The sequence below is a fragment of the Atractosteus spatula genome, unplaced genomic scaffold (assembly GCF_055471065.1).
Source record: "Atractosteus spatula isolate fAtrSpa1 unplaced genomic scaffold, fAtrSpa1.hap1 Scaffold_238, whole genome shotgun sequence".
In the NCBI taxonomy this organism is placed as follows: Eukaryota; Metazoa; Chordata; class Actinopteri; order Semionotiformes; family Lepisosteidae; genus Atractosteus; species Atractosteus spatula.
Genome location: NW_028296806.1, coordinates 3136 through 21136, shown reverse-complemented (window position 1 = coordinate 21136; position 18001 = coordinate 3136). Strand labels below are relative to the sequence as shown.

Sequence of the window (18001 nt, the reverse complement as noted above, 5' to 3'; positions counted from 1 at the left end):
TTCGTTACGAAATGAGATATACTGTACGTAGAGTGAAATGGTCTGGTACGAGTCCTAAGTTTGAATAGTTCAAAATAGACGAAAAGGGGTAATTACAGACTCTTTCGAAATGTAAGAACATTAAAGCTGTGCGGACCTTATCTTGATTTACCTAGTTTAATCGTTTTCAGAAAGTGTAATTGTATTATTTTATGTACCCCTGACGATTCTACTGATGTTATAAGTGCTCTTGTTTATATTGAATCTATTTTGTTGTTCAAATAAAAAGTAAAAAAAAAAACTTTCCGGATGCGGCTGCTGTAAAAATAAAATGACATCAAAGGCGTTGTACGTAGAGTTCTGAAGCCTGCTCCACAGAAGAACTAGCTGAGATGAAAAGTTCAATATTCTACTGAGAGGGCTATTCCCGTCAACTCAGTTTCTTTCTGAAACAACGTTTTTCAAGAAAAACTTACACTTACGCAAAATTTGAAATAAAATACTTGCTTAAAAGTGCAGATTATTTTTTTCCCAAAAACTGTAAAAGGAGAAAACCGACCCGTTGGAGTCTCTGTCGTACCATTGCTCAGTGCGGTCAGGTCGGGACTAAAATGATAGTAAGGTGCTGTTTCAAGCACATCTAGGCACGCCTTTCTCACTATTCCATCGTGAACATCATCTAGAGAAAAAGTGGCATGTAATGTTTAATACATTATTGACCTTATTAATAATTTGAGGGAATACAAATGCTTTGCATGTATCGAATTACAGCACGTAACAACTGACTACCTGAGTCGATATCACCGGGCAATTTCCAATAACGACCAACATCAGAAACTTCAAGAAAAATAAGATTCCATATCTTGGAATGTAGGGCGGGAGAATTCATTTATACTCCTGTTGCATCTTGAGCTAAACTTTTTTTTAAAATATGACGCAGATTTGCTCAAGATACTTGTAATCCCCTTAAAGAGAGTTTTCATGAAAACGTACATCGGCTAGCTCTCCACTGTTAATTGACAGAACTTTTGAAGAAACTGTTCTTATATAAGCAACATACAAATTACACATCTTAATGAACATGAAGGGAAATCTATGGAAGCCCGTTTCCGCCAGGGAGTAAAAAAAAAACGCGCTATGGTATCTCATTGTCTGTCCTTTTTTACTTAAAAAAGGTCTTCTTTAGCTCAGCTAATAAGACCTGGGTTCGAGCCAATGCAGTGAGGCACGAACTAGGGTGGGAGCGGCGAAGGCACAAGCCCTAGAACCCGAATCCGTTACAATAACAAAAGGACAGACAATGAAATATGGGCTATTTCGAAGTCGCAAATGTGAGATATAAAGTCGGAATTCTGAGTTGCTAAGTCGGAATTCTGACTTACTAAGTCGGAATTCTGAGATACCATAGCGTGTTTTTTTTTTACTCCCTGGCGGAAACGGGCTTCCATAGAAATCCGGGTTGTGAATAACAACTGTCACTACACACGATTGAGTTCTTGAGGCTGGCACCTAAGACCACTCAGCCATCCTGACAAGCAGTGGAGGATGCCCGTTGCTTTGTCAAAGGATTATTAACTACTACTGACAGTTCTTTTCTTATTATTACAGAAATTTCTACATTGCAAGACAATTGACGATTTAGATAAAGGTAAGTAAACCAGGCACGGACGGGGCTTGAACCCGCGCTCTTCGGTTTACGAGACCGACGCCTTACCACTTGGCCACCGCGCCCACAGTTTAATTTTCTTTCCCATCAAGACTAATATATTTTGAAAATAAATAAAAAAAATCTTTGTGCACAAATTGCAATGGCAGGAGTAAAACAAATATGATTATGATGTACAGTAATTGTTCACTTAGTGAAATACTTTTTTTGGCCCACTGAATATAGTTCTTCTGTGGAGCTGGCTTCAGACTCTGCTTATAGCGCCCGTCAAATAAAATAGATATTTTATTTTTACAGGAAGACGCATTCCGAAATGTATCTCTGCAGTTTTAGAAAAGTTTTGAATGGCATATTTTATACAACGCACAAACCGTATTCTAATTGCAGACTGCAGATCTGTGCAGCAATCGTACTACATTTCACTGTGATTCTGAAATACTTCGAGAAAAGATTCAGGTTTCCTTGAACTTTTAATAAAAAACGACTTCGCTTTCAATCTCTGATGTCACTGTAAACTCGGACGTGATGTTCCGCAGATGTGCAGTGTGCCTTCTTGTCTTATTCAAGTTTACTGGATTTTTGAAACGAAAATACAAACTGGACAGTTTCAGACAGATGAAGACTCATAAATGTCACTACAAATGACAAATTTGTAGTGTAAATCCGCCGGGCTGATTTACCTGTCTGACCATCTCTCTCCTCCCTCTTTTGCAGTGAGCACTATTTTTTCATTTTCTTCCCTTGTAGTTTCCTCGCTCTTTTACTGTCCCTTTCTCCCACGGAGAGACGGAAAACATGCCGAAATCGTTTTCACTGTGTTTGTGCAACGTCAGTGTGTGAAGGGAAAGCAATGTACGCAGCTCCAGTGGCGCAATCGGTCAGCGCGCGGTACTTATACAGCAGTGCACAGCGGAGTCATGCCGAGGTTGTGAGTTCGAGCCTCACCTGGAGCAGTGTAGCCTGCCTTTAGCTACTGAAAGCAACTGTCCACTTTAGTTACTGCTACTTATAGGTCGTCCTTAACACCTTATCTAACGGGATTGTAGCCTGTTAGGTATTTGCTGGAGACCCGGTCTAAATTAACATCAAAGGAACAGGTAAAGGTTTATTCCACGTCACACCCGAAGAAGGGTCCACGTTGTGTTTCCTTCTCTTTTCAGCGTGGAATAAACCTATACTTTTTCCTTTGCAGCTGATGCAGGTCACTACTTAATTTCCCATCAGCTGTGGACCCCCTGCTGGTCTCTACACAGATAGATGAGAGATATCTTCTTAGCCGAGAGGTCTACTGGGACTAAGGGAGCACGATGGGGTACCGAAGACTTGAAAAAGCTCTCGCATTAGATTCTGTTTTTGTTGTTTCCCAGATTTGTTTTTAATGTTATTTTTGTTTTGAAGTTGTTCCGTTAAGTATTTTTTTATTTTATTTTCTGTAGTCGTTAGACTACTACAGTGATTTACCGAGGTTCCCGGAAGGCTTCTTGCATTGTGGTTGTTGTGTTTTTGGGTTACAAGTATTTTTTTTTCTATTGATAGGACCCCACGCATTACTGTGGGACTAGTTAACTTAAGTTCTTACATTGTACCTGAAATTACCACATAAACTACTACTCTGTTTTTCCTTTTTTTTTTAATAAAGGCACAAATGATGTTTTTTTTTTTCTTGTGGCTGATTGGCAATGTCCCTACAACGGGTCATTGCTACGAACCTGGCTGCTGAAATTTGTCAGCAGCTCTGTACTAAACCTGTTCTCAACTGCAACAAACCTAAAATAACATCTGCTGCCCATTAGATCTTACTGATGTAGGAGACTAACTTAAACCACCTCTTCACAGGGTTTAAGTAACTCAGTAGTGGAACAGTCGATCGCTTTTGAACTGTTCTGAATGTAGTGGAAATAATATGGTCACAAAGTAACGAACATACAGTATTCACCACTCGCTTGAAATATTTAGCTAAAATTGTTTTCTAGACACCACAACTATTCACAATGAATTTGATCAGTACATGTCTTTATTAATAAAAGTGTAATTTATTAATAACTAAGATTAATGTAAACCTTTATTAGTAGCTGTATTACCGGTTAATCTGATGAGAATTCAGAACACGAGTCTCTCGCTCAGTAAACACGCTTTATCGTTTACTGAGCTTTCGATGAACGTCTAAGTGAAAGACAAATTTACTATTTTCACTTTTTGTTTAAAGAACACTTTTATCACATATTCTGCACTCCCGATGGTGTTTAACGGTGCTCTTTTCTACACGCCTGATTTGAGGATCCCCAGCTAAAATATTTTTTACTTATCAGGCTGGATTTGAGCGTCTTTACAGAGAGCTGATTTGGAAGCCTCACATATGCAAATGGTGACACTTTATCTTCGCTCCACATAAGAAACTCATAAATCTTTGAATGCTTTCCTCTTCACCTGCAGCACTAGCATTTGTCTACAGTTTGTGGCATCTTTTCAACACAATATATTTCACCATGGACTGAAAGATCAAATGGTTTTGGCAAAAGATAAGGAGATCTCCTGGCCTGTAAGGGATCAAACCCACAACTCTGGAGTTATTAGAACGACAATCGATCCAACTGAGCTACCTGACCACGTACATGTGAGGCTCTCTGTGCAGCATAAAATTTAATTTAGAGAATTATTTTTCCCTCTGAATTTAAACCCTCACAATTATGTGTACTGGCTTTCTGGAAGTGGTGGATATGATGAAAAAGAGATCAGCCTCTGTGATGCAATATCAAGTGACACTGATCTTCTGTTATACCGTTCCCTGCTGCATTTTAACCTATTGGGGAAATACTGGTATCCATGCATGTAAGGTTTCCTCCTTGTCAAATTATTTTCAAGCACATTTTTGTTGTTGAAAATAAACCTTGTGGATTTACATGTTGTGTCCCTCTTCTGTTAGTATCACCCAAATTGATACATTGTGCTCTGGCGATTCTTCAGATCATACCATTTTGTACAATACTGTATCAGTATTGTAGAACTCATATCATTAAAGAAAATAAGGCTTTTTTTGTATATTTTATTATAATTGTATTTATATGTGGAAATATGTTATTTTAATATCGACATGTACATTTGAAAAATTATTTCCCCCCCTAAAAGCAGGCAGCCTAACATTTTCAGCTGACAAAAAATTAGATGAATTTTTAAAGATCCAGACTGAAAGTTTACAAAATATTGTTTTACACTATATGCTGCTGTTTTGGAAGTATACTTATTTTACAGGTGCAACTGTGGTTAACATTGCTGCCATGCAGTGCTGGAGCTCTGTGTTTATTTCCTGACCTGTTGTTCTATCTGAGTGGAGTTTGTATGTTCTCCCCATGTTTGTTTGGAGTTTCCGCCAGGTGCTGCAGTTTCCTCCCACAGTCCAAAAACATTGTGATATCATTTTAGGAAGTGAATTTCATGATCATAAGTTTTCTAATGTCATTTTGTCACACCTGTCAAAGTGTGAATTGTTTGAACTTTCATCTTTCCTGTCATGTGAACCCAGATGCCTTTGTAACAATCTGTAGTTAATATTTCTGCAGTTTTAAGTGAGGTAGCGATGCTGTATATTTCGACAAGCCGTCCCTTCTTGCAGGACGAGGACCCTTAATTTCTCTTGATTTGTAGGGAAATGTAAATAACAGTCAGAATGTCTCATGTTGTGTCTGGATTTGTCCACAGTGGCTTTTCTCCTTTGTGTGGTCCAATGTATACATATTGATAACAAACATTTAAGTTTCCCTTTCCATTGGGGTTGATATTTTCATTGTGAGTTGCCAAGAGCTCCTTCATTTTTAATTGATAGTTTTACAGGATAGTTGGTACAGGGTGTACTCCTGCATCTTATTTATAATAACTCACCTGACAGAGTCTGGACTCTGGGGCACACTCTTTTTCCAAAACTCTCCTCCTCTCCATCTTCTCCTTCAATTGTTGCTTCTCCAAAACTCTCCTCCTTTCCTCTTCCTTCTTCATCTGTTTCTTTACCTCCTTTTCACAAACTCTCCTCCTCTCCTTCTCCTCTTTTGCTTGTTTCTTCTCCTGCTTCTCCAACAGTTTCCTCCTCTCCTTCTTCCTCTTTGCTTGTTGCCTCTCCTCCTCTTCCCAAAATCTCCTTCTCTCCTTTTCCTCCTTTGCTCATTTCTTATTCTCCTCCATGAGCTGATTCCTCCTCTCCTCCTCCTGAGCTCGCCTCCATTCCTCCTTCTCCTTCTGCCTCCTCTCCTCCTCCTGCTGCAGGGGTTTCTCCAGCCCCCGAACGTAGGCCTTCCACCTCTTCTGCTCCTTCTTCTCCCATCTCACCTCCTGCTTCTGCTGCTCCCTCCTGTTCTCCTCCGCCTCCTGGGCACGTCTCCGCTCCTCCTTGTTCACGGTCCTCCTAATTGCATCTGCTGCCTTGGTGCATCTCCTCTCCTGCTTCTCCTCAGTCTTCCTCCTCTGCTCCTCCTCCTTCTTCCGTCTCCTCTTCTCCTTCTCCAGCATCTGCCTCCTGTCCTCTCCCTCCTTCTCCCATCTTCTCTCCTGTTTCTCAAACACCTTCCTCCTCTTCTCCTCCACCTTCATCCTCTCCTCCTCCAGCTTCCTCCTCTCCTTCTCCTCCTGCACCTCCTGTCTCCGATCCATCAACCACCCTTCCTGCTTCTGCCTCCTCTCCTCATCCCGCTCCTGGGTGTTCAGGGACCGGTGCCTCCCGACCCGGACACTCCTGACTTTCTCCACTGGTGCCGTTGTCCTCTTGCCCCCTTGCGGCTCTTTCCATCTCTTCAGCTCTGTAGTGTTGCTCTTATCCTCATCGACCCCGGAACAGCACAGCATCTTGGTGATGGAATGGGAGGAGCTGACCTGCTTTGAGAGAGAGGAGTTAATATAGACACACTGACTGGACACTCCAGTACATTAACACTGCACCAAGAGAGAGAGGAGTTAATACAGACACACTGACTGGACACTACAGTAAAGGTTCACTCCTCACCTCTCCTAGAATCACAGGAGCTACAGGGTCCTCTAGGTGTCTCAGCACCTGTGCTCTGACTTTCAGCAACTCTGGAGGCCTGTCTTCAGGACTTGGACCTTCCTGACTCTCCTGATTCCTCTGCCTCTTCTTCCTCTTTTTCTTAGTCTCCTACACCTCAGTCTTCTCCTGGGAGGTGATGGGAGGGAGGTGAGGGAGGGGTCTGGGGACAGGTAGCTGGCTGGGTAGTGACCTGGGGCGGGTCAGTGTCAGGATTGGAAGAGGTGGACATGTTGTCCTCTTCATCTTTTTCAGGGCTGACTTGGAAAGCACGCCTCTTTGCACCTGGACACTGAAGGCAGACACAGGTCTTTGCTGCTGGGGTCAGTTCTTGACTTCTTATTCTTAATATACCCTCAATATATGCATTGTGACTGTAATAAGATCCTGTACAGGTGAGTCTGTACAGTGTGTCCAATAAGAATCTGTACAGTTGACTCTACTCAAGGACAGAGGTTCTGTTCGCTTCTCACCTGTCTCAGAAGCTCAGGAGCTCTGACGCTCCTTAGAGGAGGGAACTCATCTGGGAGTTGATGGGGGCAGCATGGCGCAGTCACTAGGGGTTTCTCTGAGTTCAGCGGGGTCACAGGTGATCGAAGTGGGAGGGCCCAGGGGCGCCAAGATCCAGGAGAGAGAGGGATGGACAGCTTGGTTTCTTCAACAGCCTCACCAACCTGGATCATGCGTCTCCTGGGCTGTGGAGACTGAAGACACACAGAAGACTTTTCTGTTCCTGCTGAGGCCTGCAACAGGTCAGACTGTCTAAGACAACTACAAAGAGAAAAAATAAACCTGCTATTCACAGACCTCAGCTACAGGGATTCCCAGGTACTTCTGCAGGATGAGGTTGACGTTGACGTCGGCTGCAGACTGGCGAAGCACTTGTCCACCTCAGAGAAGTCACACCTGACTTTCGTGTTTTCAAAGTAGGACTTCAGTGTCTCCTTCGCCTCCTCGTAGTCATCCTGCTTCTTGATTCTTGTGCCCTGGAAGGGAAAATCCCAGGAAAATATGAAGAGAGATTCAGGCAAGATGTCCTGACAATGTCTGCTGCCGTCAAACCAAACCTCCATTATCAGAGCTCCCATTGTGTAGCCTGTTGTCTTCACTGTTTTAATTTTGGGATTTGGTATAATATCTTATAATATCCTCCGTGAAACTTTACTAACTCAGTACCAACTCCTGTACCAGAGAGAGAGAACAAAGACAGTGAATCATCATCATCATACCTCCACAGTGCCAGACAGGAGATGCAACTTAGGGGTGGAACTGTGGTATTTCTAAAGCCAAAAGAGAAGGGGGGGGGTCACCACAATGTTGATAGAGCCAATAGAGAGAGAGAGAGATACACCCCACTGTTAATAGAGCCAATAGAGAGAGGGGAAGTCTCCCCACTGTTAATAGAGCCAATAGAGAGAGGGGGAGTAACCCCACGTTGCCATCGATGACCAAGAGTCTCACCGCTCACTCTGTGATGCCCCCTAGTGTTGATCTGTAAGCGGTCTGTCTTTCAGCCACCCACTTGAAATAGAGTCCCAGCCCAGCTCCTGTCTCTCTCCGCTGGGAGATTTCCAGGTTGAGTGGGGTGACGCAGGTATCTTGGAAAGCTGAGGGGGTCAGGAGAATCGCCCCAGCCCCTGTACCGCCCTGATACCACAGTGTGAGCTGGACAAGGGGGAGGGGTTTCAGGGACTCACCAATCCCACATATGCTGCCTCCGATCCAAACTTGGCCAGGACCACATCGTACAACTCCAGGCAGTCCAGCTGGATGGAAGACATCGCATTCTGATCCCAGGTCTGTATCCAGCTCTCCTCAACCTAGAGCAGCCCCTCCAGTTCGACCCGCAGGCCCTCCCTGAGCCACCACAGGGCAGCCAGGGTCTTACCTACACTCTAACCTACAGTTACACTATAACTAACACTTACACAAATACTGCTAATATTACAACAGTAACACTGCAATTAAGGCTTATAGTTTCATTATTACTAACAATAACACAAACTTAGTAGTACACTAATAATACCAATAATAACAGTAATGCTATCAAAAGAACTAACATGACAATGAGTGTTAATATTCTGACACTAACACTATGATTATCACTAATATTAACATGAATACTAGCATTAAAACTAAAATTAAAAGTAGCTCTATCATCACTTATTCTCACATGAATACTAGTATTCAGTAGTGCTATCATCATTAATACTCACATAGACACACAGACACTACACATACAGACACACACCCACACACATCACACACTCACAAACACCCACACACTCACACATATCCACACACTCACAGACACCACATACGCTAATAGTGATAAAAACACAGCACTCACAGATTTCTGTTCATTGGTCTGGACTCTAGAAAGTTCTAAAGTGCTCTAGAAATTCGCAAGCGACTCTGGACCTCAACACCTGTTGATGGGTCACTTCTGTCAGACACAGCATTGGAGCCCAAGCCCACCTACACACACATTTACACACACACTGACAGATATACACCCACAAACTCACACATATTATGACACACTGACAGAGACACAACCACACACTCACACACATTCACACACTGACAACCACACACTCACACACATTCATACAGACACTACACACACTCACAGATACACACTCACAGACACACATTCACAGACACACACATAGACACAACACACACTCACAGGCACCACACACATTTATACACACAATCAGACACTCACACACATACTCGCACACATTCACAGATACACACAATAGACACTACTAATACTTACAGACACACACCCACACACTGATAGACACCACATACTTGCAGACACACACCCACACACTAACAGACACACACATACACAATGACAGATATATCACACTGACAGACACACATTCACACACTGACAAACACCACACACTCACAAACACCACAAACTCACAGACACACTCTACATACACTAATAACCACAAATACACTATAACTAACACTAACACAAATACCACTAATATTACAACACTAACACTATCACTACGACTAACACTATCAATATCCCTAACAGTGATACAAACTACTACTACACTACTAATACTAATAATAACAGTAATGTTATCACTAAAACTAACATGACCACTAGTGTAAATAATCTAACAGTAAATCTATAATTTGCACTAATATTAACATGAATACTAGCATTAAAACTAAAATTAAAAGACTTACACTATCATTATGACTAACACTGACACAAACTACTTATAATAACAGTAATGCTATCACTAAAACTAACACTACTGCTACTGTTAATACTGTAACAGTAACACTATAATTAAATTTAATATTAACATTAATATGACCATTAAAACTAAAACTATCAGTAGTGCTATCATCATTCTCACATGAATACTAGCATTAATATTAATACTACCAGTTGTACTCTCACTAATATTAACATAAATACACTAGCATTAGTATTAGTTGCTGTCTGTGACATCACACCACTCTTTATGACCTAGCCAGGCACAGTGACGTGCCGCGTGTCGCCATGGTTACCATACTTATGATTTGTAAACAAATGGAAAATGCATTTAAACTGTTACTTACACAAATTTATTAACTTTGAATATATTTTTCTAGCTCTCAGATACAATTCCTAAATAATAATTTGAATGAATAATTCTTTAATTTCGGATTGAACATTATTAACACAAAATGCACTATGTTAATTAATCGATATTGACTCTATTCTAGATTTTAAAATGGGTCAAGAACGGGAAAAGAATCAGTGCTCACTAATCAGTGAAGTTAATCGATTTTTCTACTGTTCTTTAGTTGAATTAATTGCTTGTCGATAGATAAGTGATCAATAACTCTCCTCCGTGCGCTCTTCGCTTCTTCCGCGGTCTCGCTCTCTGATCCCGGCGCTATGGCTGGTGTCTGTGACGTCACAGCGCTCTTTCTGACAGAGCAGAGCGCGTCTCGGCTGGAGGAGACTCCTGTCCGGAGCCTGGGGGGCTTTTCTTATAGATATAACATCTCCCCCCAAAAAACACAGGCTGTTAAGAGAAGCGATTCATAACAGCAGGAGGAGAAGAATGACATACTGAGGAATGAAATTCATTAAACAGAAAAAAAATGTTTACTTCACAGACTAATGCGTTATAAAGCATACTCCTGTGGAGCAGAAGAGAAAGAGCACAGGTCTCTATAATAAGCGCTTTTAAGCGTTTTACACGAATCTCCACAGAATAGAAGCCAGGAGGATCAGACTCCTGATCCTGGAGGTTGAAGAGCATCTCTTGGTTTTATTTCCACTCGAGCTCTCAGTTCCTCAGCTTGATTATTTAACTAGCTGTATAACTGTTATCAGACTCTCTTTAACTTTATATTTATAAGACTCCCCATGAGAGACGTGTGGGAGATGCTGAATTCCAGGGCTGGTGTGGAATCACACACAGACAGGTCTTCTGTGTGATCTGAGTCCCACTGCTCAGAGCTACAGACTGGTCAACTAGTCACTATTGTAGACACGACCATCAGTCTGCTGCTGCTGATAATCATATTATACTCATAAGAGTGGCAATACTGCTGTTCATTAAATAAGTAAAAATAATAATAAGAGATAATCACATATTGCTCAATTGTCAGTCAAACACTTCTGACAGATGCTTGGAGGCTGACTTACAGTAAAAATAATGAATCACTACAGTAATACTGAAGGGCTGGAGGTCCTGGAAAGGGTTAATAGAAGCTTCTTGCTTCTGACCTGGAACAGAGCCCACAGCTGCCAGATCAGTGACCCCTGAGCCCAGTTCACAGAGAGGGGAACCAGCCACAGCCTCACAGTACAGCCTGGCTTCCTGTGCTGGAGGAGCTCAGAAGAGCACAAACCACAGACTCACTGCAGAGTCTGACCTGCAGCTCCAGTGAAGCTCTGTCTAATATCACCGCTTTTAGGCTGTGTAAACAAGGAAAGATTTTTAAAAGAAATCATCATATCATTGCTTTTTCAGACTGACTCTTGCACTTATGCTCCTGCTGCTGCAGTTATTATGGTGAGGCTGTAACACAGGAGCTCTGCTATATTGAACAGGAAAGTTTAAATACAGCATAACTACTAATACTACTACAGCTATTACTACAACTACTCCTGCCACTGATACTACTGCTACCTACTATTACTATTTATACCTACTACTAATATTTTACTGCTCCTCCTACTGCTACTGCTACTACTACCGATAAGAATAAGGAGGATGAGCTGAGCTGTGTCCTCACTCTGTTCAGACTGGGGGTGTATCAGTGTATAAGTATTAGTTCAGCTCCACTGTGCTGTTAGAGAGTCTCAGTCTCTTCCTCACAGTCAGCTCCACTCAGAGAGACTGGGGCCACAGCTGAAGGGGCTGGAACATCTGTGTGGACTGGAGCTGCACAGGGACAGACTCAGAGTCTGAGGGACTCAACTGGAAGAGCTGCTGTCCACCAGGCTCAGTACAGAGGGGACAGTCACTGCTGGGCTTTTCTTTCTTTTTCATTTAAATTATTTGGCTCTGTTCACATCCACAGGACACCCAGTTCTTATTCAGTCCACCTTGTTTCTGTATTCCTGGGCTGACCTGAGTGACCTCACTGCCACAGTGGAAGAAACAGTGATGTGGCTCTGATATATATGGAGAAGACTGAAAGGGCCCTGTCTGATTTGTTTTATTTGTTATTGGTTTTATTTCCACCCGGCACTCAGTTCCACAGCTGGACTGATGATTTATTTAACTGTGTTACTCTTACCAGACTCAGAATCATGGCTCTGGAGCCTTCTTTGGGTGTAATACAGAATAAACATTTACTTGTTTCTTTTCATGTTAACTGAGACCTGATCTCCAGAAAATCGTCAGTTGCTTTCAGTAGCTAAATACACAGGCCACACTGCTCCAGCTGAGGCTCAAACTCACAACCTCAGCATGACTCTGCGGTACACTGCTGTATAATGGAGGACAGGCTGAGGGAGAGCAATGTGAGAGAAATGTGGAATGGCATGAGGAAGATCTCCGGATACAAGTTGTCCGGCGGCCAACAGAGTGAGGGAGGCCTGGAGAGGGCCAATGAGCTGAATCTTTTCTTCAACAGATTCGATACAGGGTCCACTGTCCATTCACCTCACAGGCCTTCACCCCAGACACCCTCTTCATGTCCTCAGTCACCCCATCATGTGATCCCTCCTACTCCTACTCCATCTTCCCCTGCCCTCCTCGGCCTATCCATCACAGCTGACCAGGTCAGAAGGGAGTTGAGGAGACTCCATGCAGGGAAGGCAGCGGGTCCTGACGGTGTCAGCTCCAGGGTGCTAAAGATCTGTGCGGACCAACTGGGTTCAGTGCTGCAGTACATCTTCAACCTCAGCCTGAGATTAGAAAAGGTTCCGATGCTCTGGAAGACATCTTGCCTGGTGCCAGTACCCAAAAAGGGGCACCCTAAAGTCTTGAATGACTACAGACCAGTGGCACTTACATCACACCTAATGAAAACTTTGGAAAGGCTTGTACTGGACCACCTCAGAACCCTGGTGAGTACAGCACTGGACCCCCTGCAGTTCGCCTATCGGTCACACCTGGGAGTGGAGGATGCAGTCATCTATCTGCTACACAGAGCTAACTCTCACCTGGAGAAGACGGGGAGCATTGTGAGAGTTATGTTCTTTGACTTCTCCAGTGCCTTTAACACCATCCATCCACCTTTACTGAGAGATAAGCTAAGGGCGGCGCAGGTGGACACTCCCCTGCTGTCCTGGATTATAGACTATCTGACCTGCAGGCCACAGTATGTACGGCTACAGAGCTGTGTGTCCGAACAGATTTTTAGCAGTACTGGGGCTCCACAGGGGACTGTCCTTGCTCCATTCCTGTTCACCTTTTACACCTCTGACTTCAGGTACAACTCTGAGACATGTCATCTGCAGAAGTTTTCGGATGACTCTGCAATTGTGGGGTGTATTAGAGAGGGGAGGGAGGAGGAATATAGGAGCTTGATTACCAATTTTGTGGAGTGGCGTCATCTTAACCATCTCCAGCTTAACACCAGCAAGACCAAAGAAATGATTTTTTAAACTTTCGAAGGAATAAGTCTCCACTGAACCCTGTTTCCATCCAGGGTGAGGACATAGAGGGCGTACATTCCTACAAGTACTTAGGGGTACACCTGGATGATAAGCTGGAGTGGTCTGGTAACACTGATGCCCTGTACAAGAAAGGTCAGAACCAACTCTATTTTCTTAGGAGACTCAGGTCCTTTGGTGTGTGTGGAACATTGCTACACATTTTTTATGAATCAGTGGTGGCGGCGGCCATCTTCTACGCTGTGGTGTGCTGGGGCAGCAGCATCATGACAAAAGATGCAAATAGGCTCAATAAACTCATCAAGAAGGCTGGCACTGTGCTGGGGATGAGCCTTGACCCCATGGAGGTGGTGGCTGAGAGGAGAATGCTGAACAAGCGCACAGCCATCATGAACAACACCTCTCATCCGCTTCATGGGACTGTTACTGGGCAGCGGAGCACATTTAGCAATAGACTGCTCCAGCTACGGTGTTCAAGGGAACGTTTACGCAGGTCTTTCCTCCCGGCGGCTGTCAGGGTGTATAACGCTGCCCTAGGCTAGGACTGTTAGCCCTTCATTTGCTCCTCTATGGACAGCATGTTTACTCCATTGTACTTTTTGGACAATCAGTCTGTATAAACCTATGCACATTTTGCACATATTTTATTGTTTTTACAGCGACTATGATCAGCACATTTTGCACACACCTATGTATTTATTTATTTTTATTTATTTTGTTTGTCTTTTGTTTTATAACTATTCTGATGTCTGTTTTGCTTGTCTTGGGCTGGACTGCTGTAACACATCAATTTCCCTATGGGATTAATAAAGTATTATCTATCTATCTAGTCAAAGTCCTGACCTGAATCCGATTGAGATGTTGTGGCATGACCTTAAAAAAGGAGTTAAGGCTCGAAAACCCTCCAATGGTGCTGAATTACAACAATTCTGCAAAGATGAGTGGGCCAAAATTCCTCCACAGTGCTGTAAAAGACTCATTGCCAGTTATCACAAACGCTTGATTGCAGTTGTTGCTGCTAAGGGTGGCCCAACCAGTTATTAGGTTTAGGGGGCAATCACTTTTTCACACAGGGCCATGTACGTTTGGATTTTTGTTTTCCCTTAATAATAAAAACCTTCATTTAAAAACTGCATTTTGTGTTTACTTGTGTTATCTTTGTCTAATATTTCAATTTGTTTGATGATCTGAAACATTTCAGTGTGACAAACATGCAAAAAAATAAGAAATCAGGAAGGGGGCAAATACTTTTTCACACCACTGTATTTATTACAGTTTCCTATTTTGTGAATATTTGTATTTGTTTGTGAAATTAAAATAAAGTTCTTAAAAATAAAAAAAATAAAAAAATGGAAGGTTTTCTGAAGTCAGAAAGCCAATTTATTTGGTGGAAAAACAGATTGGTGAAGCTCCTCCTCTTCCTTACCTTAGAAGGAGAATTACAAGGTCATCTCCAGAGCTACAATCTAACAGTTGCAGTCACAATCCAGTGTATTTGTTTACATTTTTTGTTTCTGGAGTAGCTGTCATATTAATTATGCTAATATGTAACCTAACTCCAGCATGAATAACTAGAAGAGGAGATCAGCTCCATTCCAGACCACGGGAGACTTGTGATTGGCTGGGCCAGGTCTCTCATTTGCATATTGGATTTGGAAATATAACACTAAACCCTCTTCTTACATGGATTTAATGTACACCCAAGAGTCACCTACTGTGTATTGCCACTTCAGTTTTTTATGAGTAGTTGGGATTACCGGTTGACAGGTTTTATTTGTTGAATTTTAAATCGTCTTGTATTATCACCCTGACTGCCTGTACTCAAAGTTTGGTAAGGTACATGTGTTTTCATTTCCTTTACCAAGTGGAATTTTTGCTCTTTTAGTATTTGTCTCGAAGGCTTTCTGAAGTCAGGAAGCCCATTTTTGGTGAAAAAAGATATTGCACTTTGATATCATGATAAAGCTGTATTCCATACAATCTAGTAGTTATGGTTCCTGGTATTTGACTGTGATTCCCTGGGTTCAACCTTAGGTGTGGGAACATGTCTTTTTCGCCTTCTCGTTTTCAATTGATCAGCACAGTATAGAAAATAGACCCATAAAGCAACGTCAGCAATGAAAAATGTGAGAAAAGTGATCACTTGTTTTAGCTTGCTTTCAAAAAGAAACCCTTTGATGTGTTAAGAGAAGGTGATAACCACTACACTGCGCAAGGTGGGAATGAGTGACTTGCAGAGAGTGTTGAACTTTGAGAAAAGGACTTTTCTAAGGAATATATTTCCACTTTCTGAAGAGGAGATTTTCTCCATTTCTGTAGTCTGACTTCCTCTATGCTAGAGAGCTATAGAATGTGGAGTCACCTATCCAGTTCTGGGAACAGTGTAGGTAACAGGTTTGTTACTGCCTGATGAGCACAGTAAATTAATACAGCAGAATAAAGACACTGTGAGTATTTGAAGAGAATTAACAATCTTTTACGTCTTGACACGTTCAATGCTGCTGTCATTTCTGTAATATTGTGATTATCATGTTCATCACACATGCGCAAGATCCCCTGTTTGAAATCGGGCAGAAACAGGTGTCTTTTATCCTCTCACATTTTGCACTTCTGCCAGTGTTTTATGGATCTTGTTTTGTCTTATTGCAAGAACTCGCATTTCCTGTGTCATTCATGATCACGTCAAACAGCCAGCAGATCATGTCACCTTTCAGATAGTCATTCTTCTGCTTCCTAAATTTCCAAGAGACAGGTCATTTCAGCAGAACTGACAAACTTGGCAAAGCAACTTGATAAGACCAGGTCCTAGAAGTCACTACTCAGTCAGTCACTGCTGCCGAAATGCAAGCTCTTCCTCCAGCCTGAAGAAGTTGATCCTACATTACTCATGAGGAAGATGTATCTACCAGACCTCAGAGAGCTGAGCCGGATCACTTCCCTTCTGAATGACGTTGCAGTAACACTCTACCACTCCTCTTCATGCATTCATGCTGGAACTTTAGGAGGCTACTGTAGACAGCAGAGGTTGGATCATACACGGAGGTTGAAATAGCTCGGCTGAGAAAGCCTTAGACTGACGCTCTAAAGGTCCCTGGTTCAATCTGGGGTTTTGGCATTTTATTTCATTGCGCCATTTGTTCCTCTCTACCATGCCCTGTATCCAAAGTCACACTTCCCTTTCTCAGCCTGAATCCCAAACTAGAGTCTTTGTGTCCTTGAGTCCCTCTTTTACCGACGCTGATGAAGTACAGAAATAACTTAACATGTTTTGCACTCCTTATGGTGTTTTATGGTGGGACCTGTATTTCTCTTAGTGACAGCCCATTTGTTTTCAATATATTTCTGGTGCACTTATTACATCAGTCTCCCCTGGTGGCCTGTTTTCATATCCCACTTCTGACAATGACTTTTCTTATGTCACTTTGATGGGAGTACAATTGGAAAAAAAAAAAACTAAAATGTGTGTAGTTGTTTCCATGTCAAACCCATCTTCCATTTTATACAGTATTTCACAGGAGTGAATCAATTCCTTGTTTAATTTTGCAAATGACCCTGTTGTCAAAAAAACAAAATTCCCATGTAGCCAAGGGGTTGCTGAAAAGCAGCTTCACTTTGATGTTTTGTGTTGTTATAACAAATTCATCTCATTTAAAAAAAATGATTTCAGTAGGAAGAAAGGTGTCTCACACTACAGTTTAAATTGTAAACAGGTTGTAGAAAAAGCTCCTTAGCTCCCTGTCAGGAATCAAACCCCACTCTCCTGTATGATAGGGAGGGATTCTCACCATGGTTAAATTGCAACCGTAATATCAAAAACATTAATAAATGCATATATAATTGAAATTGAAAACATATCTAACACAGCATCTTTTCTGGTTATATACCACAATGCATTGCTGATATTCGTTGTTTGCCATTTTGGTTAAATACGTTTTTCTGAGCAATCCTCTTTTGATGAGTAAGTATAAATAATAATAATACTATTTGAATACATACAGGTCTTACTTAATATTATTTTGATTAAAAATAGTATGTTAATAAGCAATAAATGGCACATAAAAATAGTGTGAAGGTGCAGAGCATACAAAATCAACTACAAATGTGGAAATTTAACATTTTTAGGATTATAAATTCCATGTAGCACATTAGCAACACTACAGTTATGCTAATGTAACAATAGTGTAAGAAAATCCTGACCTAATTCCTTTCAAATGCTGATACAAAA

At 41.9% G+C, this 18001-nt stretch overlaps 1 protein-coding gene and 3 non-coding genes across 4 annotated transcripts; 2 read left to right on the top strand and 2 right to left on the bottom strand.

Annotated features, from left to right (window-relative positions):
- Window positions 1-1638: 1638 nt before the first annotated feature.
- On the bottom strand, window positions 1639-1710 carry trnat-cgu (transfer RNA threonine (anticodon CGU)). Its single transcript has one exon. It is a non-coding gene; the product is annotated as a tRNA-Thr (tRNA).
- Window positions 1711-2504: 794 nt separating this feature from the next.
- trnai-uau (transfer RNA isoleucine (anticodon UAU)) lies at window positions 2505-2598 on the top strand. The gene is made up of 2 exons: window positions 2505-2542; window positions 2563-2598. It is a non-coding gene; the product is annotated as a tRNA-Ile (tRNA).
- A 3199-nt stretch (window positions 2599-5797) lies between these two features.
- Window positions 5798-6475, bottom strand: LOC148808170 (uncharacterized). Its single transcript, XM_088909442.1, has one exon. The coding sequence runs from the start codon at window positions 6473-6475 to the stop codon at window positions 5798-5800; it is 678 nt and encodes a 225-aa protein (XP_088765568.1).
- A 9166-nt stretch (window positions 6476-15641) lies between these two features.
- LOC148808169 (U7 small nuclear RNA) lies at window positions 15642-15699 on the top strand. The gene has a single exon (XR_016088375.1). It is a non-coding gene; the product is annotated as a U7 small nuclear RNA (small nuclear RNA).
- The last annotated feature ends 2302 nt before the right edge of the window (window positions 15700-18001 follow it).

Bases quoted from the DNA above. Each gene is read 5' to 3' on its own strand.
- LOC148808170 (XM_088909442.1), bottom strand. From the start codon at position 6,475: ATGCTGTGCTGTTCCGGGGTCGATGAGGATAAGAGCAACACTACAGAG.